The sequence below is a fragment of the Cetorhinus maximus genome, chromosome 3 (genome assembly GCF_964194155.1).
Source record: "Cetorhinus maximus chromosome 3, sCetMax3.hap1.1, whole genome shotgun sequence".
Lineage (NCBI taxonomy): Eukaryota > Metazoa > Chordata > Chondrichthyes > Lamniformes > Cetorhinidae > Cetorhinus > Cetorhinus maximus.
In genome coordinates, this window is record NC_135881.1 from 65,025,003 (window position 1) to 65,044,900 (window position 19,898).

Below are 19,898 nucleotides of genomic sequence, written 5' to 3' on the forward strand. Positions count from 1 at the left end.
CCCCTTGCTTATCAAAAATCTACCTACCTCAGCCCTAAAAGTTTTCAAATACTCTGCTTCCACTGCCTTTTGAGGTAGGGAGTTCCAAAGACTCGCAACCCACTGAGAGAAAAAAATTCTCCTCATCTTTGTTTTAAATGGGCGACCCCTTATTTTTAAAAGTGGCCCCTAGCACTGGATTCTCCCACAAGCGGAAACATCCTCTCCACATTGACCCTGTCAAGACCCCTCAGGGTCTTATGTTTCAATCAAGTTGCCTCTTACTCTTCTCAACTCCAGTGCATACAGCCTAGCCTGCCCAACCTTTCCTCCTAAGACAACCCACCCAAACCCAAATTAGTTTAGTAAACTTTCTCTGAACTGCCCTCTATAATGGACTAGCAAGGCTGAGTTGCCACGAAAGAAGCTCATCTCAAGGGAAATGGGTAAGTGATGCCCTCATCCAATGAATGATTAGAAGATATAAATATTGAACACATAGCAAATCTTAAACAATGGTATAGGAAATGAATGCAGCTGAGGAAATTGAGTGCAGACTTGGAGGGTGGTTAGTGGGGGAGTTTAGTGTTAATTTTGTTCTTAAATTTTGCTCTTAAAATCTAATCTAGTCTGTAATTAGCAGTAACTGAAAAGCATATAGTAAGCAGGCTAAATTCTTTCTTGCAGTTTAGACAGGGTAAACTCAGTCTCAGCTGTGGGAGCTGAGTAGTTAATTAGCTAACTGGTTGAACTTTAGAAGACAGTTAGGAATCAACTACATTGCTGTTGGCCTGGAGTCACGTTTAGGCCTGACCCAGTTTAAGTATGACAGATTTCCTTCCTTAATGGTTAATCATAAATTATATGGGCTTTATAACAATCTGGTAGTTACATGGGTATTATTAATGATAGTTTTTTATTCTAGGTTTTTTTAAGTAACTGAATATAAATTCCCAACTGCCGTGGCCTCTGGATCATTAGTCAAGACCTTTGGATTATTAGTTCAGTAATGTATTGCTATGCTTCTGTTTCCAGTCTAGCGACTGGTTGATCTAATGTTGATAATGGAAGTGCAGCCTTTTTTAGAAGTATTTTATCCCTCTGAACATCAAAGGGTTTCCATTATATTCCTGTGAGGAAGCTTCTTAGCTGTCAGCTATTCCCCAGGTGGTCAGTTGCCCGCTTATAGGTGGCCCTCAGTTGCTTTGAAGCAGTCCAGAGTCAATTTCGGCACATACTTGCATGAATCTCTCGTATGAACATACGTACTAGGAGTAGGCCACTTGGCCCTTCAAGCCTGCTGTTCTGATTATAACCTCCTGCCTACCCCAAATAACATTTCACTCCCTTGTTAATCAAGAACCTTTCTATCACTGCCTTAAAAATATTCCAAGACCCTGCTTCCACTGCCTTTTGAGAAAGAGTTCCAAAGACTCACGACCCTCAGAGAAAAAAAATCCTCCTCATCTCTGTCTTAAATGAACGACCCCTTATTTTTAAACCGTTTCCCCTAGTTCTAGATTCTCCCACAAGAGGAAATATCCTCTTTGTCAAGACCCCTTAGGATCTTAAAGGTTTCGATCGAGTCACCCCTTCCTCTTCTAAACCCCAGCGGATACAAGCCTAACTTGTCATTAGAGACAACCTGCCCATTCCTGGTATTAGTATCCTGGTTTCCTAGTAAACCTTCTCTGAACTGCTAACACATTTACATCTTTCCTTAAATAAGGAGAACAATACTGCGTACAGTGCTCCAGATGTGGTCTCACCAGTGCCCTGTACAACTGAAGCATAACCTCCCTGCTTTTATATTCAATCCCCCTTGCAATAGATGCTAAAATTCTAATACCTTTCCTAATTACTTGCTGTGTCTGCATACGAGCCTTTTGTAATTCATGCACTAGGACACCCAGATCTCTCTGAATCCCAGAGCTGTGCAATATCTCACCATTTAAATAATATACTTTTTTAGTCTTCCTGCTAAAATGGAAAATTTCACATTTGCCCATATTATGCTCCATTTGCCAGGTCTTTGCCAAATCTCTATGTCACTTTGTAGCCTCCTTAGATCCTCTTCTCAACTTACTTTCCTACCTATCTTTGTGTCATCAGCAAATTTAGTAACCATACCATCTGTCCCTTCATCCAAGTCGCTTATATAAATTGTAAAGGGTTGAGGCCCCAGCACTGATCCCTGTGGCACACCAGTCATTACATCCTGCCAACCAGAAAAGGACCCATTTATGGCTACTCTATGTTTCCTGTTAGCCAGCCAATCTTCTATCCACGCCAATATGTTACTCCCTACACCATGAGCTTTTATTTTCCACAATAATCTTTGATGTGGCACCTTGTCAAATGCCTTCTGGAAATCTAAGTACAGCACACCCACCAGTTCCCCTTTATCCACAGCATTTGTTACTTCAAAGAACTCCAATAAATTGGTTAAACATGATTTCTCTTTCACAAATCCATGTTCACAGAATCACAGAATTTTAACGGCACTGAAGGAGACCATTCGTCCCATTGTGCTTGCACCGGCTCTCCAAATGAGAATTATGACCTAGTGCCATTGCCCTGCCTTTTCCCCGTACCCCTTCACATTGTTTCTATTCAAATAATCATCTAATGCCCTCTTGAATGCCTCGATTGAACCTGCCTCCACCACACTTCCAGGCAGTTGTGTGGAAAAAAAATTTCTCACGTCATATTTTCTTCTTTTGCAATTCACTTTAAATCTGTGCCCTCTTGCTCTTGATCCTTTTACGAGCAGGAACAGCTTCTCCCTAGCTACTCTGTCCAGCCCCATCATGATTTTGAACATCTCTATCAAATCTCCTCTTAGCCATCTTCTCTCCAAGGAGAACAATCCCAGCCTTGCCAATCTATCTTCGTAACTGAAGATTCTCATCCCTGGAGCCATTCTTGTGAACCTCTTCTGCACTCTCTCCAATGTGTGCACATCCTTCCTATAATGTGGTGCCCTGAACTGTACACATTACTCCAGCTGAGGTCCAACGAGTGCCTTATATAAATTCAGCACAACCTTCTTGCCCTAGCACTCTATGCCCCTATTAATAAAACCTAGGGTACTATATGCTTTATTAATTGCTGTCTCCACCTGTCCTGCACCTTTAATGATCTATGCACAAATGCACCCAGGTCTTTCTGCCCCTGCACCCCCTTCAAAATTTCACCCCTTATTTTATATTGTCTGTCCGTGTTCTTCCTACCAAAATGCATCACCTCATACTTCTCCACATTGAACTTCATCTGCTACCCATCTGCCCACTCCACCAACTTGTCTAATGTCCTTTTGAAGTTCTTTTCTGCCCTCCTTGCAGTTCACAACACTCCCAAGCTTCGTATCGTCTGCAGACTTTGAAATTGTCCCCTGCACGCCAAGATCTAGATCATTAATATATATCAGGAAAAGCAAGGGTCCCAATACTGACCCCTGGGGACCTTCATTACAAACCTTCCTCCAGTCTGAAAAATAACCATTGACCACCACTCTCTGCTTCCTATTTTTAAGCCAATTTTGTATCCACGTTGCTACTGTCCCTTTTATTCCATGAGCAATAACTTTTCTCAAGCCTGTTGTGTGGCACTGTATCAAATGCCTTTAGAAAGTCCATGTACACCACATTAACAGCATTACCCCCATTGACCTTTTCTGTTACCTGTTCAAAAAACTCTAAGTTAGTTAAACATGATTTCCCCTTTAGAAATCCATACTGGCTCTTATCAACCCATATTTTTCCATGTGACTACCAATTCTATCCTGAATAATTGTTTCTAGAATCTTGCCCACCACTGAAGATAAACTGACTGGTCTGTAATGGCTAGGCTTATCCCTACAACAATTTTTGAACAAGGACGTAATGTTTGCAATTCTCCAGTCCTCTGGCACCTCCCCTGCGTCTAGGGAAGACTGAAAAATGTTGACTCTGCCTGACTGTCTTAAACTTTTCTAAGTGTCCTGCTGTAACATCTTTAATAATAGCTTCTAACATTTTCCCTATGACATGTTAACTAGCTGGTCTGTAGTTTCCTGCTTTCTGTCTCCCTTTTTGAATAAAGGAGTTACGTTTGCTATTTTCCAATCTAATGGAACCTTCACCAAATCTAGGGAATTTTGGAAAATTAAAGCCAATGCATCAACTATTTCATTAGCCACTTCTTTCGAGATCCTAGGATGAAGTCCATCAGGACTCGGGGATTTGTTAGCCTGCAGCTCGAATAATTTGCTCAGTACCACTTGTCTGGTGATCGGAATTTTCCTGAGTTCCTCCCTCCTTCCCCGCCCCTTCCATTTCCTGATTTACAGCTATTTCTCGGATGTCACTTGTATGCTCTTTAGTGAAAATTGATGCAAAATACTTGTTCAGTTCATTGCCATCTTATTTTCCATTATTAATTCCCCAGACTCACTTTCTACAGGCCCAACACTCACTTTGTTAACTCTTATCTCATTTAAATATCTATAGAAATTCTTACTGCCCATCTTTATATTTCCAACATGCTTTCAATTGTTGCAAAGTTTGCCTCCTACATAGGGAGGTAGGCTAAATAGAGCTTACAATAAGTGGACTTCTATTTAGAGTGTGCTTAAGAGAGATCACAGTGTCTTTATTCCTCCTGTAACAAGAACAGTAGCGGAATATGTTTTGCTGTGTTATATTACTTGCTGTTCATTCATCAATTTTATATAAATAAAATTATCATCTATATTTGATAATATGAATATTTTTTCAATATTGGAGAGATTTTAGTGGTTATGTTTAAAATTGACCTGATATGAATGCCAGCATAAATATCGAAGTAAAGGACATAAGAATTGCTTTATCATTTGCTAGAATATATATCATTTAGAAAACATTGTGCACATCGAAGCAATATTCTCTGAGATGATTCAGTTATACTCTAGTTTTCACCAAAGGCGGACAACAATATTTGCCATTTAAAAATGAAGTTCAGTGCAATTAAGATAATTCATTAGAAGGCAGATGAAACAAAGGGCAGAATTTTGTCCTTGATGGGTGGGTGGGCCCCACTGGCTTGGCGGCGGGCGGGCAAATGAACTCCGCCGCCGAAACGGGGCCCGCCGCCATTTTGAGTGGGAAGGCCAATTAAAGCCCACCCAGCGGCCTGCCCGACAGCTATGCGCTTCCTGTGCGGGAGGGGAGAAGGAATCCCCATCTGTCAAAGTGCGCTCTTTCGCGCATGCGCACGAAAGACCGCACATCTCCCTGAGACCAAGTGCTGTCTCAGGGAGATTACTGACAGATAAAAAAAACTCCAAAAATAGAAAAATATTAAAACTATTAACATGTCCCCCCGAACAGCACTGTGGGTGTTCCTGCATCTCATGGACTCCAGCGGTTTAAGAAGGCAGCTCACTCCCACCTTCTCGAGGACAATTAGGGGTGGGCAATAAATGGTGGCCTAGCCAACGATGCCCACATTCTGTGCAATAATTATTTTTTTTTAAATGTCCCTTGGGGTGTTATGCCATGTTAAAAGCAAGTAGCTATTACATTTGACAGATTCCATTAATTGGGTTGTTAGGTCACTGATAATGTACTTTAAATTCTCACCATCTTCCATGTTTGTTTTATTATATCTTAGAGTGTTTATCATTATGTTCCTCTGTTCCATTTGTAATACTTCATGTTTGAGGCCTGTTTAGCTATTTGAAAAATGTGATGAACTAGTTCTTGATAGCTTCCACTAAACTAATTGTTTTTCCCTAATTTCCAGTTGCTTTTACTGCAGACCAATTCTTCTAAACCCCTTATCTCAACCCCTTTCACATACCAGCACAGATTTTGACTTTTGGTTCCTTAGGAATGTATTATTGATGGACAAAACTATCAAAGTCCATATGAACATATGAATTAGGAACAGGAGTAGGCCACTTGGCCTCTCTAGCCTGCTCTGCCATTCAATAAGATCATGGCTGATCTGAATGTAACCTGAACCTCCTCACATTCCTGCCCCTGATAACCTTTCACCTCCTTGTTAATCAAGAATCAATCTAGCCCTGCCTTAAAAATATTCAAAGGCACTGTTTCCACTGCCTTTTGAGGAAGGGAGTTCCAAAGAAAAAATTTCTCCTCATCTCTGTCTTAAATGAGCGCCCCCTTATTTTTAAGCAGTGACCCCTAGTTTTATATTCTCCCACAAGAGGAAACATCCTCTCCACATCCACCCTGTCAAGACCCCTCGGGATCTTAAAAGTTTCAATTAAGTCACCTCTCACTCTTCTAAACTCCAGTGGATACAAGCCTAACTTGTCCAGCCTTTCCTCATAAGACAACCCGCCCATTCCTGGTATTAGTCTAGTAAACCTTCGCTGAACTGCTTCTAAAGCATTTACATCTTTAAATAAGGAGACCAGTACTCCAGATGTGTTCTCATCAATGTCCTGTACAACTGAAGTGTAACCTCCCTATTTTTGTAATCAATTCCCCTCTAAATAAATGATAACGTTCTATTAGCTTTCCTAATTAACTGCTGTACCTGCATACTAACCTTTTGTGATTCATTAACGAGGACACCCAGATCCCTCTGAATCTCAGAGCTCTGCAATCTCTCTCCTACTTTTTTATTCTTCCTGCCAAAATGAATAATTTCACATTTGCCCGCATTATACTCCATTTGCCAGATCCTTGCCCACTCACTTAATCTATCTATGTCACTTTGTAGCCTCCTTACATCCTCTTCACAACTTACTTTCCTCCCTATCTTTGTGTCATCAACAAATTTAGCCACCATTCCTTCGGTCCCTTCATCCAAATCATTTATGTAAATTATAAAAAGTTGAGGCCCCAGCACTGGTCCCTGTGGCACACCACTTGTCACATCCTGCTGAACCAGAAAAGGACCCTTTTATGCCAACTCGCTGCTTCCTGTTAGCTAACCAATCTTCTATCCATACCATATGATTTTCAGAGTGCTCAAACAGCTTATTAGATTGAAAGTCTGAATATCTGGTACAGTAAGATCAAAGGAAGATAATAAATAACATTCCACGCTAAAAAATCCACAAGTTTCAGAGAACTAAATCATATCACTCTTGTGGGTACTGACTCCTCTTAGCAGTTCTGGTAAACTTAAACTGGAGATTAGTTCAGGCTGGGTATTCATGAATGGTCTATACCATCCTTAGGTCTATAGATTCAATTGGCCATATATTTAGGATTAAAGCTGTTTTTAAATGGTTACTTTTATTGCTCCACTACTTAATTTCGATTAAGTTGTGCTCCTTAGTTGCTGTATAAGAGCAAGGTTAAGTTGAAGATAAAGGTCCCCAATTTTAACTATGTTCAGGTGACTAGGTTTTGAGTAAGTTTAAAATCTTTCTCAAAGAATAGATCTGTGATCACTTTTTTGCAAAGCAAATGGCACTAATGAGAGGTTTCTTGTTTTTTTTTTGCGTATATCAGAAAATGCTAGTTCCATATTACCTAGGTTTAGCATACTGTAAGTTAATTTAGCATTCTGTGTAAAGATTACTTTTCAATTTTGTCAGGCTACCAAGCAGTTAGATTGTTCTATTTTTTTTGACTTGCCTAGCAAAGGACTTCATTGTCATTTTGTGTCACGAACTGTTACAGTGCTGTTTAAAATGCTATGCATTGTTTTGGCACAAATACTGAAACCTTTCTTAGATTATGTTTATAATGTTTTATTTTCAAACTTTTGCAAAGCAATATATTGATTGTATGAAGTTTAATTGCTTCTGAAACTTGATATTAAATTATTTTTATTCTACTTTTTGACTCTTTTCTTGGGACTCATGTGCCAGAATCACTTAGAAGATGTTACCCCAAGTGTCACTGCAGTTGCATTGATTTAAGGGTCGGTTAGCTCAGTTGGCTGGATAGCTGGTTTGTGATACAGAGTTTCGCCAATAGCGCGGGTTCAATTCCCATACTGGCTGAGGTCATCCTTCTCAGCCTCGCCTGAGGGATGGTGACCCTCAGGTTAAACTCACCACCAGTCGTCTCTCTCTCTAACGAGAGAGCAGCCTATGGCTCTCTGGAACTATGGTGACTTTCACTTCATTAAAAAATAAATGTAAATTATTAATAAATATAATACATTTTTAAAAATATTCCATCTATTTGGCTAGAATTCTTAGTAGACTGTTTTTTCTAAATAAGATACTTATTATTTTAAATAAAAACAGTAAGTGCTGGAAATACTCAGGCATCGCAGCATCTATGGAGAGAGAAACGGTTAATGCTTCGAGTCTAAGTCTCTCTCTGCAGATACTGCCAGACCTGCTGAGTATTTTCAGCGCTTTATTTTTATTTCAGATTTCTAATATTTACAGTATTTTACTTCTTGTTTTAGGACTACTTTTGCAAAACCAAAATGAAAATGCTAGTGTCACAAAGTAATCAGGGTATTTAAAATTACAAGGGGGAGAATTTGAAAATAGGTTTCTTAGGATAATGCTAAATTGTATAAATAGCAACTATTGTATTGTTTTCTAAATTGTAAACTTTGTGCAGACTTACTAATGTTCTTCTATAATAATTTGATAATTTACAATTATGAGCATACTAAATAATGTTATTGAAGTACACAGTGATCCGAGCAATCCAGACTCTCAACAATAAGATTGACTCTTGCCAGGCCATTTCAGAAGGCAGTTAAGTCACTCAGTTGTATCAAACCACTACAGAAAGAAAGCATTGAGTGTATCTACACCATATGAACAGCAGCAGTTCAAGAAGGCAGCTCACCACCACCTTCTCAAGGGCATTTAGGGATAGGGAATAAATGTTGGCCTTGCCAGGGACACCCGCATCCCAAGAGTGAATTTTTTTTAAAAACCCACTAACCAGCTCTGTTCTCATTTTATTAATTAACATTTACTGATTTTTATTCTAAAGTTATGTACTTAAATATATAATAAACAGTATATCAAATGCTCACATTTCATTTTTATGGATGGAGATAACTGAATTCACATTTTCACTTTATTTAAGAACATAAGAATTAGGAGCAGGAGTGGGGAAATGGAGATAAGGAGAAATTTCTTCTGAGGGTTGTTAACCTATGGAATTCTCTACCCCAGAGAGCAGTGAAGGCTTGGTCATTGAATATATTCAAGACCGAGTTAGGCAGATTCTTGATTGACAAGGGAGTCAAAGGTTATTGGGACTGGGAGGACAGGCATTAAGATCACAAGCAGATCAGTCATGATCTTATCGAATGGCGGAGCAGGCTCGATGAATGGGCCCCTGACTCCCAAAACAAAAATAAAAATGCCTGGAAAAACTCAGCAGGTCTGACAGCATCTGCGGAGAGGAACACAGTTAATGTTTCGAATCCGTATGACTCTTCAACAGAACTAAGGAAAAATAGAAAAGAGGTGAAATATAAGCTGGTTTAAAGGGGGGGGTGGGACAAGTAGAGCTGGATAGAGGGCCAGTGATAGGTGGAAATAACCAAAAGATGTCATAGACAAAAGGACAAAGGGACCCTGACTCCCAATATGCTTTGAATCCTTTGTAGATCAAGAATCTGTCTAACTCAGTCTTGACTATGTTCAATGACCAAGCTTTCACTGCTCTCTGGGGTAGAAAATTCCATAGATAACAACCCTCAGAGAAGAACTTCCTTCTCAGAAACATCAATTTGCATGTGTAAGCAGTAAAGTATCACCTCAGAAAAATTAGAAATTAATCTTTAGACCCTCACCAAGCTTGACGTACTCAGTTTTGAAATTAATTTCATCATACTTGGAACCAATTTCTAAATTAGCACACATCACATCCAATTTAAAAATGCTTAACTGATGTTTGTAATGTATTAATTGTCTTGAATGATTAAATATCAGCATTTTCTCTCCTCTGTTTACCTCATTGTAGCTCTGTCCTCCCTTCTTTCTCTTCTCTCCCTATAAATGCACATCACTATGAAAAGTCAAAAGGGCAGTTAAAGGTTATGGATAATTAGGGTATACTTTCCTTTTGATAAATTAAATACTTGCACCAAGTTATAGTGATTTTTTCCACTTGTCAGTTGAGGGAATTATATTGAAATATACAGATTGTGTATCCGATCACATAATTGACTATTTAAATCTTAAGTTTTGGAGCATGCCTAAAAATTAAGCTGCTCAGCACTGTTGAAAAATCTTTCATTTAAAATAACATTTAAGCAACCAATGCAAGTACAGCAGCGAATTCTCTTGATGTTCGTGTCAATATTTCTGCCCCAAGTAACATGACAAAAGTATTATTTTGTTTGTTATTTGTGGGATCTTACTGTGCACATATTAACTATGAAGTAAAAACAGAAAATGCTGGAAATACTCAGAGGTCCTGCAGCATCTGTGGAGAGTGAAGGAGAGTTAGGAGAGTTAACGTTTCAGGTTGATGACTTTTAAGGTCATTGTTATGAAAAGTTAACTCTGTTTTTCTCTCCACAGATGCTGCCCTGAACTGCTAAGTTTTTCCAGCAGTTTCTGTTTTTGTTTCAGATTTCCGTCACCAGTAGTATTTTGCTTTTGGCTACAAACTACTGTGGAACATCATGTGAACGGTGCTATAGTTTTTTCTGGTGCAGTTTAGTTTGCACTGACATTTGTATCCTTTCTTATACTTGTGAAGTCATAGTTGCTTTTAGAAAGATTATAAACTTTTTTTTGCCATATGTTGTCATGAATGAAATTAGTGATTTAGTATCAGTTGTGGAGCAATTTTGTTCTTGATCCCTTAGCCAATGGGACCTGAATTGAGATTGTTCAGACTTATTTCATATAGAATTGCTAACTGCTAGCAGACAAAGGAGACTTTTATCCCACATGTGGCATCTAAGGATCTAAAATCATATTCCAGCAATTAAAGTATTTAATCTAATGCTTAATTCAGTCTCCGCAGTATTAATGGGTTATTTTGACATGATTTGAGCATCTGAAAGTATTTTATTTTACTCCCTCTGGTGTGTTTTGTTGCTTTGTTATCCCTTATATGTAGGAATGCTTCATTCTGATTTTTAAAATCTCTTATTCAGGTATTATTGATGGTTACACGGAAGAGAAAGCCAGCTTAGAAAGGCAGATTCGTGAGAAAACTGAGATCCAGCATCAGATTGCACAGGAACTCCAGCATACAAGTAGCCGTCTGCATGAGCTAGAAGAAGAGCGACAACAACTTCATCAAGAGAGGGAATTAATCACTAGACAACAGGTTGCAATGAAAGAAAATGCAGGAACTGTGGAGCTCCGTACGTATTGTCTAATTTAAGTGATTTGGATTGCTTATAAATATTCTGGCTCTGGGGCAGGAACACTGGATTCAGATTATCAAACTCTTTAGAAAATTAGGAAGCAATTATTTCCACTTTTTTGTTTACTCTTTTTTTAAACTGGCAGAATAAGCTCAAGTTGCCAGTGGGAGAAAATTGTGCAAGTCATATCTATTCCTTTATTTTGAACCATCAGTTCATTATTTGTCTCTTGTGTATATTTTTAGAATTGCCCCTTGTAGATGTCAGCTGTTCCCCTTCTCCCAGCTGAGCACAGAGGCTTATGGTTTCCTGTATCTCATGAACTTGTCATATGCACTGATTTATTTCCTTTAAACAAATATCCCTTCCATCTTTTTCTCCAGAAAGCAGAAGCCTTATGGATGTATGTTATTTTATTTACCAGTGAGCCTTTTATCTTTTGCTGCTACTCAGTGCCTTTCCTTGAAGCATGATACGAGAGGTACCTGGCTCACATGCTTGGAGATTTGTCCTGTGATATAAGAAACTCATTGACATTTGGGATAAGTCTGTTGAATCTGGAATTGCAAGGTTTTTGACTGCTTGAGTCCAGTTCTCGGTAACATGTTGTAATAGTACTGGAACATCATTCAGTGAAAAGTTTTGTCTTTTTTCTAGACTTTGAACACATTTCAGTAAAGATGGTTTAGCATGATTGCTTATTAGTGTTCCATTTCAAGACTCCACTTTAGTTGGTTCCCAAAACTGCTGTTGGGGAGCTGAGATTCCTACAAGATTATGAGAGTCCAAACAGAGGTCTTCACACAACCAGATATTCGTTGGAATGAGTTCCTTTAGGCGCGTTTGTAGAGCTTACGATTCCCAAAATCAGTATAAAGCATATCCATTCCAAATATCCAGTTGTATTGCAGATCTTAATGGTTTAACTAGCCCACAGAAGAAAATTAGACCATTGTTTTCTTCTATTAAATGAGGAATATCTGGGGAGCAAATATTTTCCCTTTCACTATTTTAGTTCATATGTTGACATTCCTTTTTCATTCATCCTGATTAATGATCCTAGGCAATCTGACTGGTCTCATAAAATGCTGACCAAAGCCCTTTCAAAAAATTGTGAATATTAATAATCTTTTCTATAAAACAAAACTTGCTTATAACATGCATAAATGTTATATATATTGTCACGACTCACTGGGGATAGTACACTGCAGTATGAAGCCCCACTGCTCCCCGAGCCGCGACAAATGTGATAAGTTTGATCAAACCACTTAATTGTTTAACTTAGGTTAGCAGAATACGCGCACCAGGTTTGTAAACTTAATAAGTAAATACCTGTTTATTGAAAAAATTGTCTTTAACCAGTGGCAAAAGAAAGAAATATGAACTGCTAATTTCTAACTCTATAACCTAAATTCTACCCCTCCTAAAATCTCTATACACACACATACAAGACACACAAAAACATGGATTTTAAGAGTGGGATAAAACAGTTCAATAGCACCAATTCCGGAGTACAGGATTCGATGGGTTGATTTTGATCGATGTCTTCCAAATTCCTTTCAGTTCTTTGTTGATGACACATGGTGGCCTTCCCAACAATTTCAGTCTTTAGTTCACTGTTGCACACTTGCTTTTCAGTGTCTATAATGGTGATTTTCCCCTTTTCCTCTTGACAGGGATTTTTCAGAGAGAGAGCAGGTTATAGAGATATTATGAAAAAGAAAAAAAAAAGCTAGGTATTATTGTAGAATTACTGGAATCTTACACTCACAGGAGAAAGTGGTTTTAGGGCTTTTCTCTTTTCAAACTAGGAGCTTTTTTTCTGCTGCACTGCTCTCACACAAAACCCTGGTCAGGAGCCAATTAAAAATGTTGTTGCCAGGCAGTTCCCCATTAGACCGGACTTCTCCTTGGCACCATCCTGGCTTTCATAGCACACTGTTCCAGGACAGCAACATTGTATATATCCCTCACACTGTTCCAGTAGACATATGTTTCAAACTGTAGCTATTGAACTTTTAACCTATAGTCCAACAGAAATAAAAAGATATGTTCTTTACAATATGCATAATTTAACACCAATAAATCTTGTTAGGAGAGTGATGTTGAGTAGAGGGAACGATTAGGTAGAATGCTCTATTGTTAACAATCATGTTGGACCAAAACCAATACAAAAGGTTAAAATGTATTTATATGGAAAAGAAATCAGAGAAAGTCATGCTGAAACTGATTTTGGCCTTAACCCCACTTTCCTGCATGGCTGCCGCCACCCCCTCCTCCGCCACCGCCAAACCCCATTAGTTTTAATTCACTTGTAGATCAATAATCTTTCTAACTTAGTTTTGAATATATTCAACGACCCAGTCCCCTGCCCTCTAGGGAAGCAAAGAATAATGACCTTCTGAGAGGAGAAATCCCTCCTCATCTTAGCCTTAAATAGGAGACCCCTTATTTTTAAACTGTGCCCCCTAGTTCCAGACCTCCCCATGAGAGGTAACATCGTCCCAACATCAACCCTGTCAAGCCTCCTCAGGATCTCATATGTTTTAAATAAATTCTAAATAATGAGTATAGGCCCAACCTGCTCAACCTTTCTTCATAAGACAACCCCTTCATTCCAGGAATCAGCTCAGTGAACCTTCTCTGAACTGTTTTCTGAGTTCTGAATTGAATTTTGAGGAAAGATTGGAGAAACCTGAGGCCTTCAACCTTGAGGAAGATGGCAAAATGAGCATAAACACTTGCATTTATAGAGAAGCTTTAATGTAAATATTGTTGGATGATGTGAATACATAGAAGGGACTCTAGTTTCCTCTTGACAAATAAAGTAAAATAGGCCCTACAGACTTCATCTGTATTTATCTTATGATCTTGAGATTTTTTAAAAACTGCACATAAAAAGGGGTATATTAGCATTAATTTGTATTTATTTGTTTTAACTTTGAATATGAAAATAAATCTCTTGTATAAAGATTTCATGAAAGCCATGAAACACTTTGAGTTGGATTTTGTGGTCATTAGCACAGCGATGGTGCTCACTGCTGGCATTGAATCAATCCAAGCCATGATCCTCGTGGCAAGAATTTCAGTTGCCATGGCTTGAGGATTTTCTCCTGGTGTTCACTGCAGCGAGTCCCATCTATGCTGTGTAGCATGGGCAAAAATTGCAAGTATTTGTGAGCGTAGTTTCCAGTCACTGCACCACAAAAATTATATAAAACGGGTTTCTCATTTTATTCGTTTTATAAAATTAAGAAGTGTAAAAGTTTTGATCAGAATTATTTTCATTCATATTTTGAGGAAGTTAGATAATTCATTTTAAAAAGTGATATGAATTGAAACATTTAAAAGGTCTGATAAATCATGTTAAAATTCAGATTTTACTTTGAACAAGATTTATCAGACTTTAAAAGGTTTCGTGTTGACCTTTTAACAAGATTTATCTGGTTCCTCTAAAAAGGGATTTACATTAAAACAAGGAGAATGTGAAATAAATCTTGTTTAACATTAAAACAATGAAAAGGTAAGATAAATCTTAAAACATTTAAAAAACCAGGTTAATGTTCTTTAAAAATCAACCCATTTTAAAATTAAAAGATCGTTGCTGCTGTTGGCCTCCTCAGTAAGTATTTACTTATTGAGAGGAGGGCCCTTAAACCTGGAAACACCAGGTCCAAAATTTTAAAGCGCAAATAATTTGTAATTATTGGACAGTTAGCCTAATTTCAAGCTGGTTCCATACTTTCCATTAGAAACAGCAAACCTTCGGGTGTACCGTTGGTTGGCCCACCACAGCTTCCAGGTTTACAGTGCTGTGTGTGTCACTGTTATTTGGCACTGCTAAATCTTTGTGTTAGCCTTTCATGAGTTTCAATCAGAAGTAAAGCTTAAGAAATTAATATTGAAGACTAATATAATTCATATCTATTGTGGGGACAAAATTCTCTATGAACAACTACATATTTTGAAATATGCTTTATTTATATGGAATTGGATTTTTTATAATTGCTGGTAAAGTGGTATTTTCTATGTGAATGTATTTACTATATTTAGTCTCTTCATTTTAAGAGCACATTAATTTGAGGCAAACCTTACTGTTTCTTTTAAATATGTATCAAGTTCAACTTTTTATAGTCGCATTTTTATGTTGCATGTATAATATAACTGTAAACTAATAATTTTACAAAATTCTTTGCTATACTTTCTTCTGTAAACTCACCATTTTCTAAGTTGAAAGCTTTATAGATGGCATCTGAATTACTGTGCTTTTTTGTTCTCCTAGGCCTAGTTGAAGCTGCAGATGCAGCACCAGAAGCAGGTGTGTTTGTATATTGCATGGCCAAGCTGCAATCAGATACTGTACATTTGGAAAATTGAGTTGTACTGATTTCTTTTGGGCTGGATGTTTGCTTTTTTGGCTCTCTAATTATTAATCTAACTTTCAAATCAATTAATACATCATTATTATAATTTTAGATTTGCTGAAGCATACCCTTAACAAGTTAAGATAAGCATGATGCCCTGTTAATTAATTGATGCAAGAGAAAAGTAAATCATCTTTTTAAAAAAAAAAGCAATTGAGACATTTAGTAAAGATAAACCATATCTTCTAACATAGTTTCTGAGATTAAATATAACTATTTAAAAATAGAATCCATATAATGCTCTCTCCATTAATTTCATGTTGGAAAAACAAGCTTTTTAGCACTCTTCAACGTAGAGGGATTTTTCTGTTAAAATTTATAATTCAGCGATATAATAAAACATAACACCTGAAATATTTCTATTGTACAAAGTGGGGAGAAAATAATGGCTCAGTGCCACTCTTTGTTTTTTAGGGTTCATAAAATGTTAAGGGCAAAAGCCTATTGAAGATAATTTGGTTTAACCTCCAATAAGATTTTTTTAAAAAGATGATGGTTGCCATTGGATTCATACTAGCTGTGGAGCATAACTAACATGAATTCTGCCTTTAAAATTTTCTGCACTCTTCTAACAACTTGATTGCATAAAATGCTTCTCATGGTTGTGGTTCTTCATTTTTGATACAGAGGTAGGTGATGGGGAGCTTTGGCAAGTCTTTTGGAGACATCTTGCACAACAAGTATCTTGGGATTGGTTAAACGGTTTATCTTCCTATTACGAACACAACGATTGATAGATTTTTATTTTATGTGCAGAATTACTGGAGGAGACAGAAAAGCTCATGAAGGAAAAACAGGAAGTGCAGCGCCAAGCAGAGAAAGAACAAAATGACCTCACCAAACAGGTGAAAATGCTAGAAAGTGAATTAGAGGAGCAGGTGAACACGGTGATAGAGATGGAACAGGAAAAGAATGCTGAGATTCTGGACTTGCAGCAGCAGATTGTAGCCTTGGAAAAACAAATGGAGAAAAACAGAAAATTTTTGGATGTATGTATATTGTTGATTTTTGTGGTTAGAATTCCATAGCTTTTTACAGTGAGCTTCATGAGATAAATTTCCTTGCCTAGAGTATTCTCTTTCAGGAAACATGCATCTGAAAGACTTAGGGCCTTGATTTTAAAGGGGAAAATTGGCTAAAGTTTTCACTGCTCATTATCCAGTTACTCTGTTGAGAAGTGTGAATATTGCTAATGACCAGATTTGGGCCAGTTGTGATGCCCCTCATAAGTGACTATCCTGCTGACGCTGTCTGCACTGAAGCATAAAAATACCAACTTGGGCAATGTGCTCAGAGGGCTGCTGACTCCTCTGGGATCATACACCATCATGAGTCTCTGTTTAAGAGGAGAAAATTGGTGGTAAAGTATTTCTTTAGCTTTGGGCCAGAATGTGTTCTCTACTTTGGTCAGTGCATAAACTTGTCTATGGTCTTGGCTTCTGTAGAAGACAGTTCGAGTCCCAAAGACAGCAAATTTCTTGAGTATATTCAAAATAGTTTGTGCAAGAATATGTTCTTAAACAAACAAGAGAAGAAAGCGCTTTGGATTTAGTAATGAGCATTGAACCTGAACTAGTCAACAATCTGACTGTAAAGGAACTCCTAAAAGTGACCAGGACATCATTGAATTTGTTATTATGTTTGAGAGGGAAAAAGGTGAGTCACGAGTTTATGTTTTAAATTTATTTAAGGTATACTTTGGAGTGATGAAGCAGAAATTAACAGTTCTGCCCAGTCTACTATGGTTAACTGTTTAAACTTCAGGTGAACAGTGGGAGGTGTTCAAAAAAGTATTTATTAGAATGCAAGATTGAAATGTACCCTAAAAAGCAAGAGCTATACTTGTGTGGTTGAACAGTGTAGATTCATAGACGTTTACAGCACAAGAGGAGGCCATTCGGCCCATCATGTCTGTGCCAGTCAACAAAGATCTGACTATACTAATCCCATTTTCCAGCACTTGGCCCATAGCCCCGAGGCTATGGCAACACAATTGAATATCTAAATACTTCTTAAATGTGACAAGAGTTCCTGACTCAGCCACCCTTTCAGGCAGTGAGTTCCAGACTCCCACCACCCTCTGGGTGAAAGAATTTCTCCTCAACTCTCCTCTTAGCTTTCTACCTCTTACCTTGAATCTATGGCCCCTGGTTATTGACCCCTCTACTAACAGAAAAAGTGCCTTCCTCTCCACCCTATCAATGCCCCTCATAATCTTATACACCTCTATCAGGTCCCCTCTCAACCTTCGCTGCTCCAAGGAATACAACTCCAGCCCATCCAGTCTTTCATCATAGCTCAGACCCTCCAGCTGAGGCAACATCTTGGTAAATCTCCTCTGCAACCTCTCCAGTGCAATCACATCCTTCCTATAATGTGGTGACCAGAACTGCACACAGTACTCCAGTTGTGGCCTGACCAGAGTTTTATACAGTTCCAGCATAACCTCCCTGCTCTTGTATTCTATGCCTCGGCTAATAAAGGCAATTATGCCATATGCCTTCATAACCACCATATCTACCTGTCTTGCTTTCTTCAAGGATCTGTGGATATGCACAACAAGGTCCCTCTGATCCTCGATACTTTCCAGGGTCCTACCATTCATAGTGTAATCCCTTGCCTTGTGGCCTTTCACCAGTGTTGGTCAAAAGAGAAATGAGATGTTATAAACCAAAAGAGGGGACTTTTATAGGGCAAAACTGAAGGTTTCTACAAGTCTAGAAAGAAAAAGGGGGTGGATAAGAGTAATGTGGACCTTTTAAGGATGAGCTCATTTGTAATTTAAAGACAGAAAATAGCAGACTTGTTAAATGCCTATTTGTATCGGTGGTCTTGGTTCTTAACATGAAAAGAAATATGATGGAAAAAACATACTAATCCTCATCTATTCAATATTTAGAAGATTTCCTTTGAACAAATTCCTATACATAGCAGCTCACTGTTTCTTACAAGCTTGTACATAATCTGTCACATTGTAATTGGAGAATGCCAGGAAGGTCCAGGCCTCTCTTCCTTTGTTCTCTCCAATCAACTTTGCTTGCATTGTAGGCTTCCTCAGGGTGCAGAAGGCAGCAGTATATTGCCTTGCGTGCTCTCTGTTGTCATCCTTCTGAATTGAAAGAGATTCTACTCCCTCAACATGCACCAGAAGAAGGGGTAGGAGAAAGAGGGATGGCAGCAATGGCCTTGACTACCAGTGCCACTAGCTGTCAGAGCTCTTACAGTAACTCATTAAAGAACACTTCACCTGAACCATCAAAACACATTTATAATCCTATAATTCTAATTACCTCTGTTCTTATAATTATCCAATTGCCCTCTTTCAGTCCAGCCTGATGCATCTTACCCTACACTTCACAATAAATATAAACATCAACACCAAATCTGGAACAAACAATAAATTTGTTAAACTAATGTTGCAAAACGTAATAATTAACAACAATAATTACAATTCAACATTGTAATTGCCCTCTTTCAGTCCAGCCTGATGCATCTTACCCTACACTTCACAATAAATATAAACATCAACACCAAATCTGGAACAAACAATAAATTTGTTAAACTAATGTTGCAAAACGTAATAATTAACAACAATAATTACAATTCAACATTGTACAAACCCTTAGTGTCTCTTGTGTGCTCATTTTTTTTATTCCCATGCTCCCATGAATGTGAGCAGCCGTCCACTAAGGGCATTTAAGATGCAATGCACCTGTAGGGAAGTAAGCATGCTGTCATCCTGAGAGAGAGCAGCAGATTCCACGCCGCATGAAGCCGTGGCCACTTCCTTTGACTGCACTTCAGCACTGTGCAAGAAAAGAGTGCAGAACTGATGCCACACTCTGGAAGGGCCTGTTGACATTGGTCTGTACAGCTAAGGTGGTCGTTGTATGGGTTTCCATTGTAGCAGTGTGCTACCTTTATTATTTTTTCTTTGCACTCTGCTTTTATGCCTTTTTCTTATCTTTAGAATGCTGTTATTTCCATCTGGACTCTCCCTTACTGGTTTAAGGTACTCACTTTTGACCCCTTTATCCTTTCCACTAGGACATTGGTCCCAGCCTTAATCAGATGCAACCTGTCCAGGTGGTGGAGCTTTTTTCAGTCCCATTTCTAGCATCACATAGAACCCCTCCTTCCCACAGTATTCTTTCAACCGCACATTTATTTTCCTAATCTGTTTGTGCCTATGCAAATTAGCACATGGCTCAGTTACTAATACAAAGATCACCACTGGCAGTG

At 38.3% G+C, this 19,898-nt stretch overlaps 1 protein-coding gene across 3 annotated transcripts in view; it reads left to right on the plus strand.

Moving 5' to 3' along the window:
- The window catches only part of akap9 (A kinase (PRKA) anchor protein 9), a 283,026-nt gene that overhangs the window by 163,601 nt on the left and 99,527 nt on the right, over nt 1–19,898 (plus strand). For all 3 annotated transcript variants that reach the window (XM_078538478.1, XM_078538479.1, XM_078538480.1), the window contains exons 25-27: nt 11,017–11,229; nt 15,515–15,550; nt 16,413–16,645. In XM_078538478.1, the coding sequence (XP_078394604.1) occupies nt 11,017–11,229; nt 15,515–15,550; nt 16,413–16,645 (482 nt within the window). The remainder of the gene's footprint in view (nt 1–11,016; nt 11,230–15,514; nt 15,551–16,412; nt 16,646–19,898) is intronic.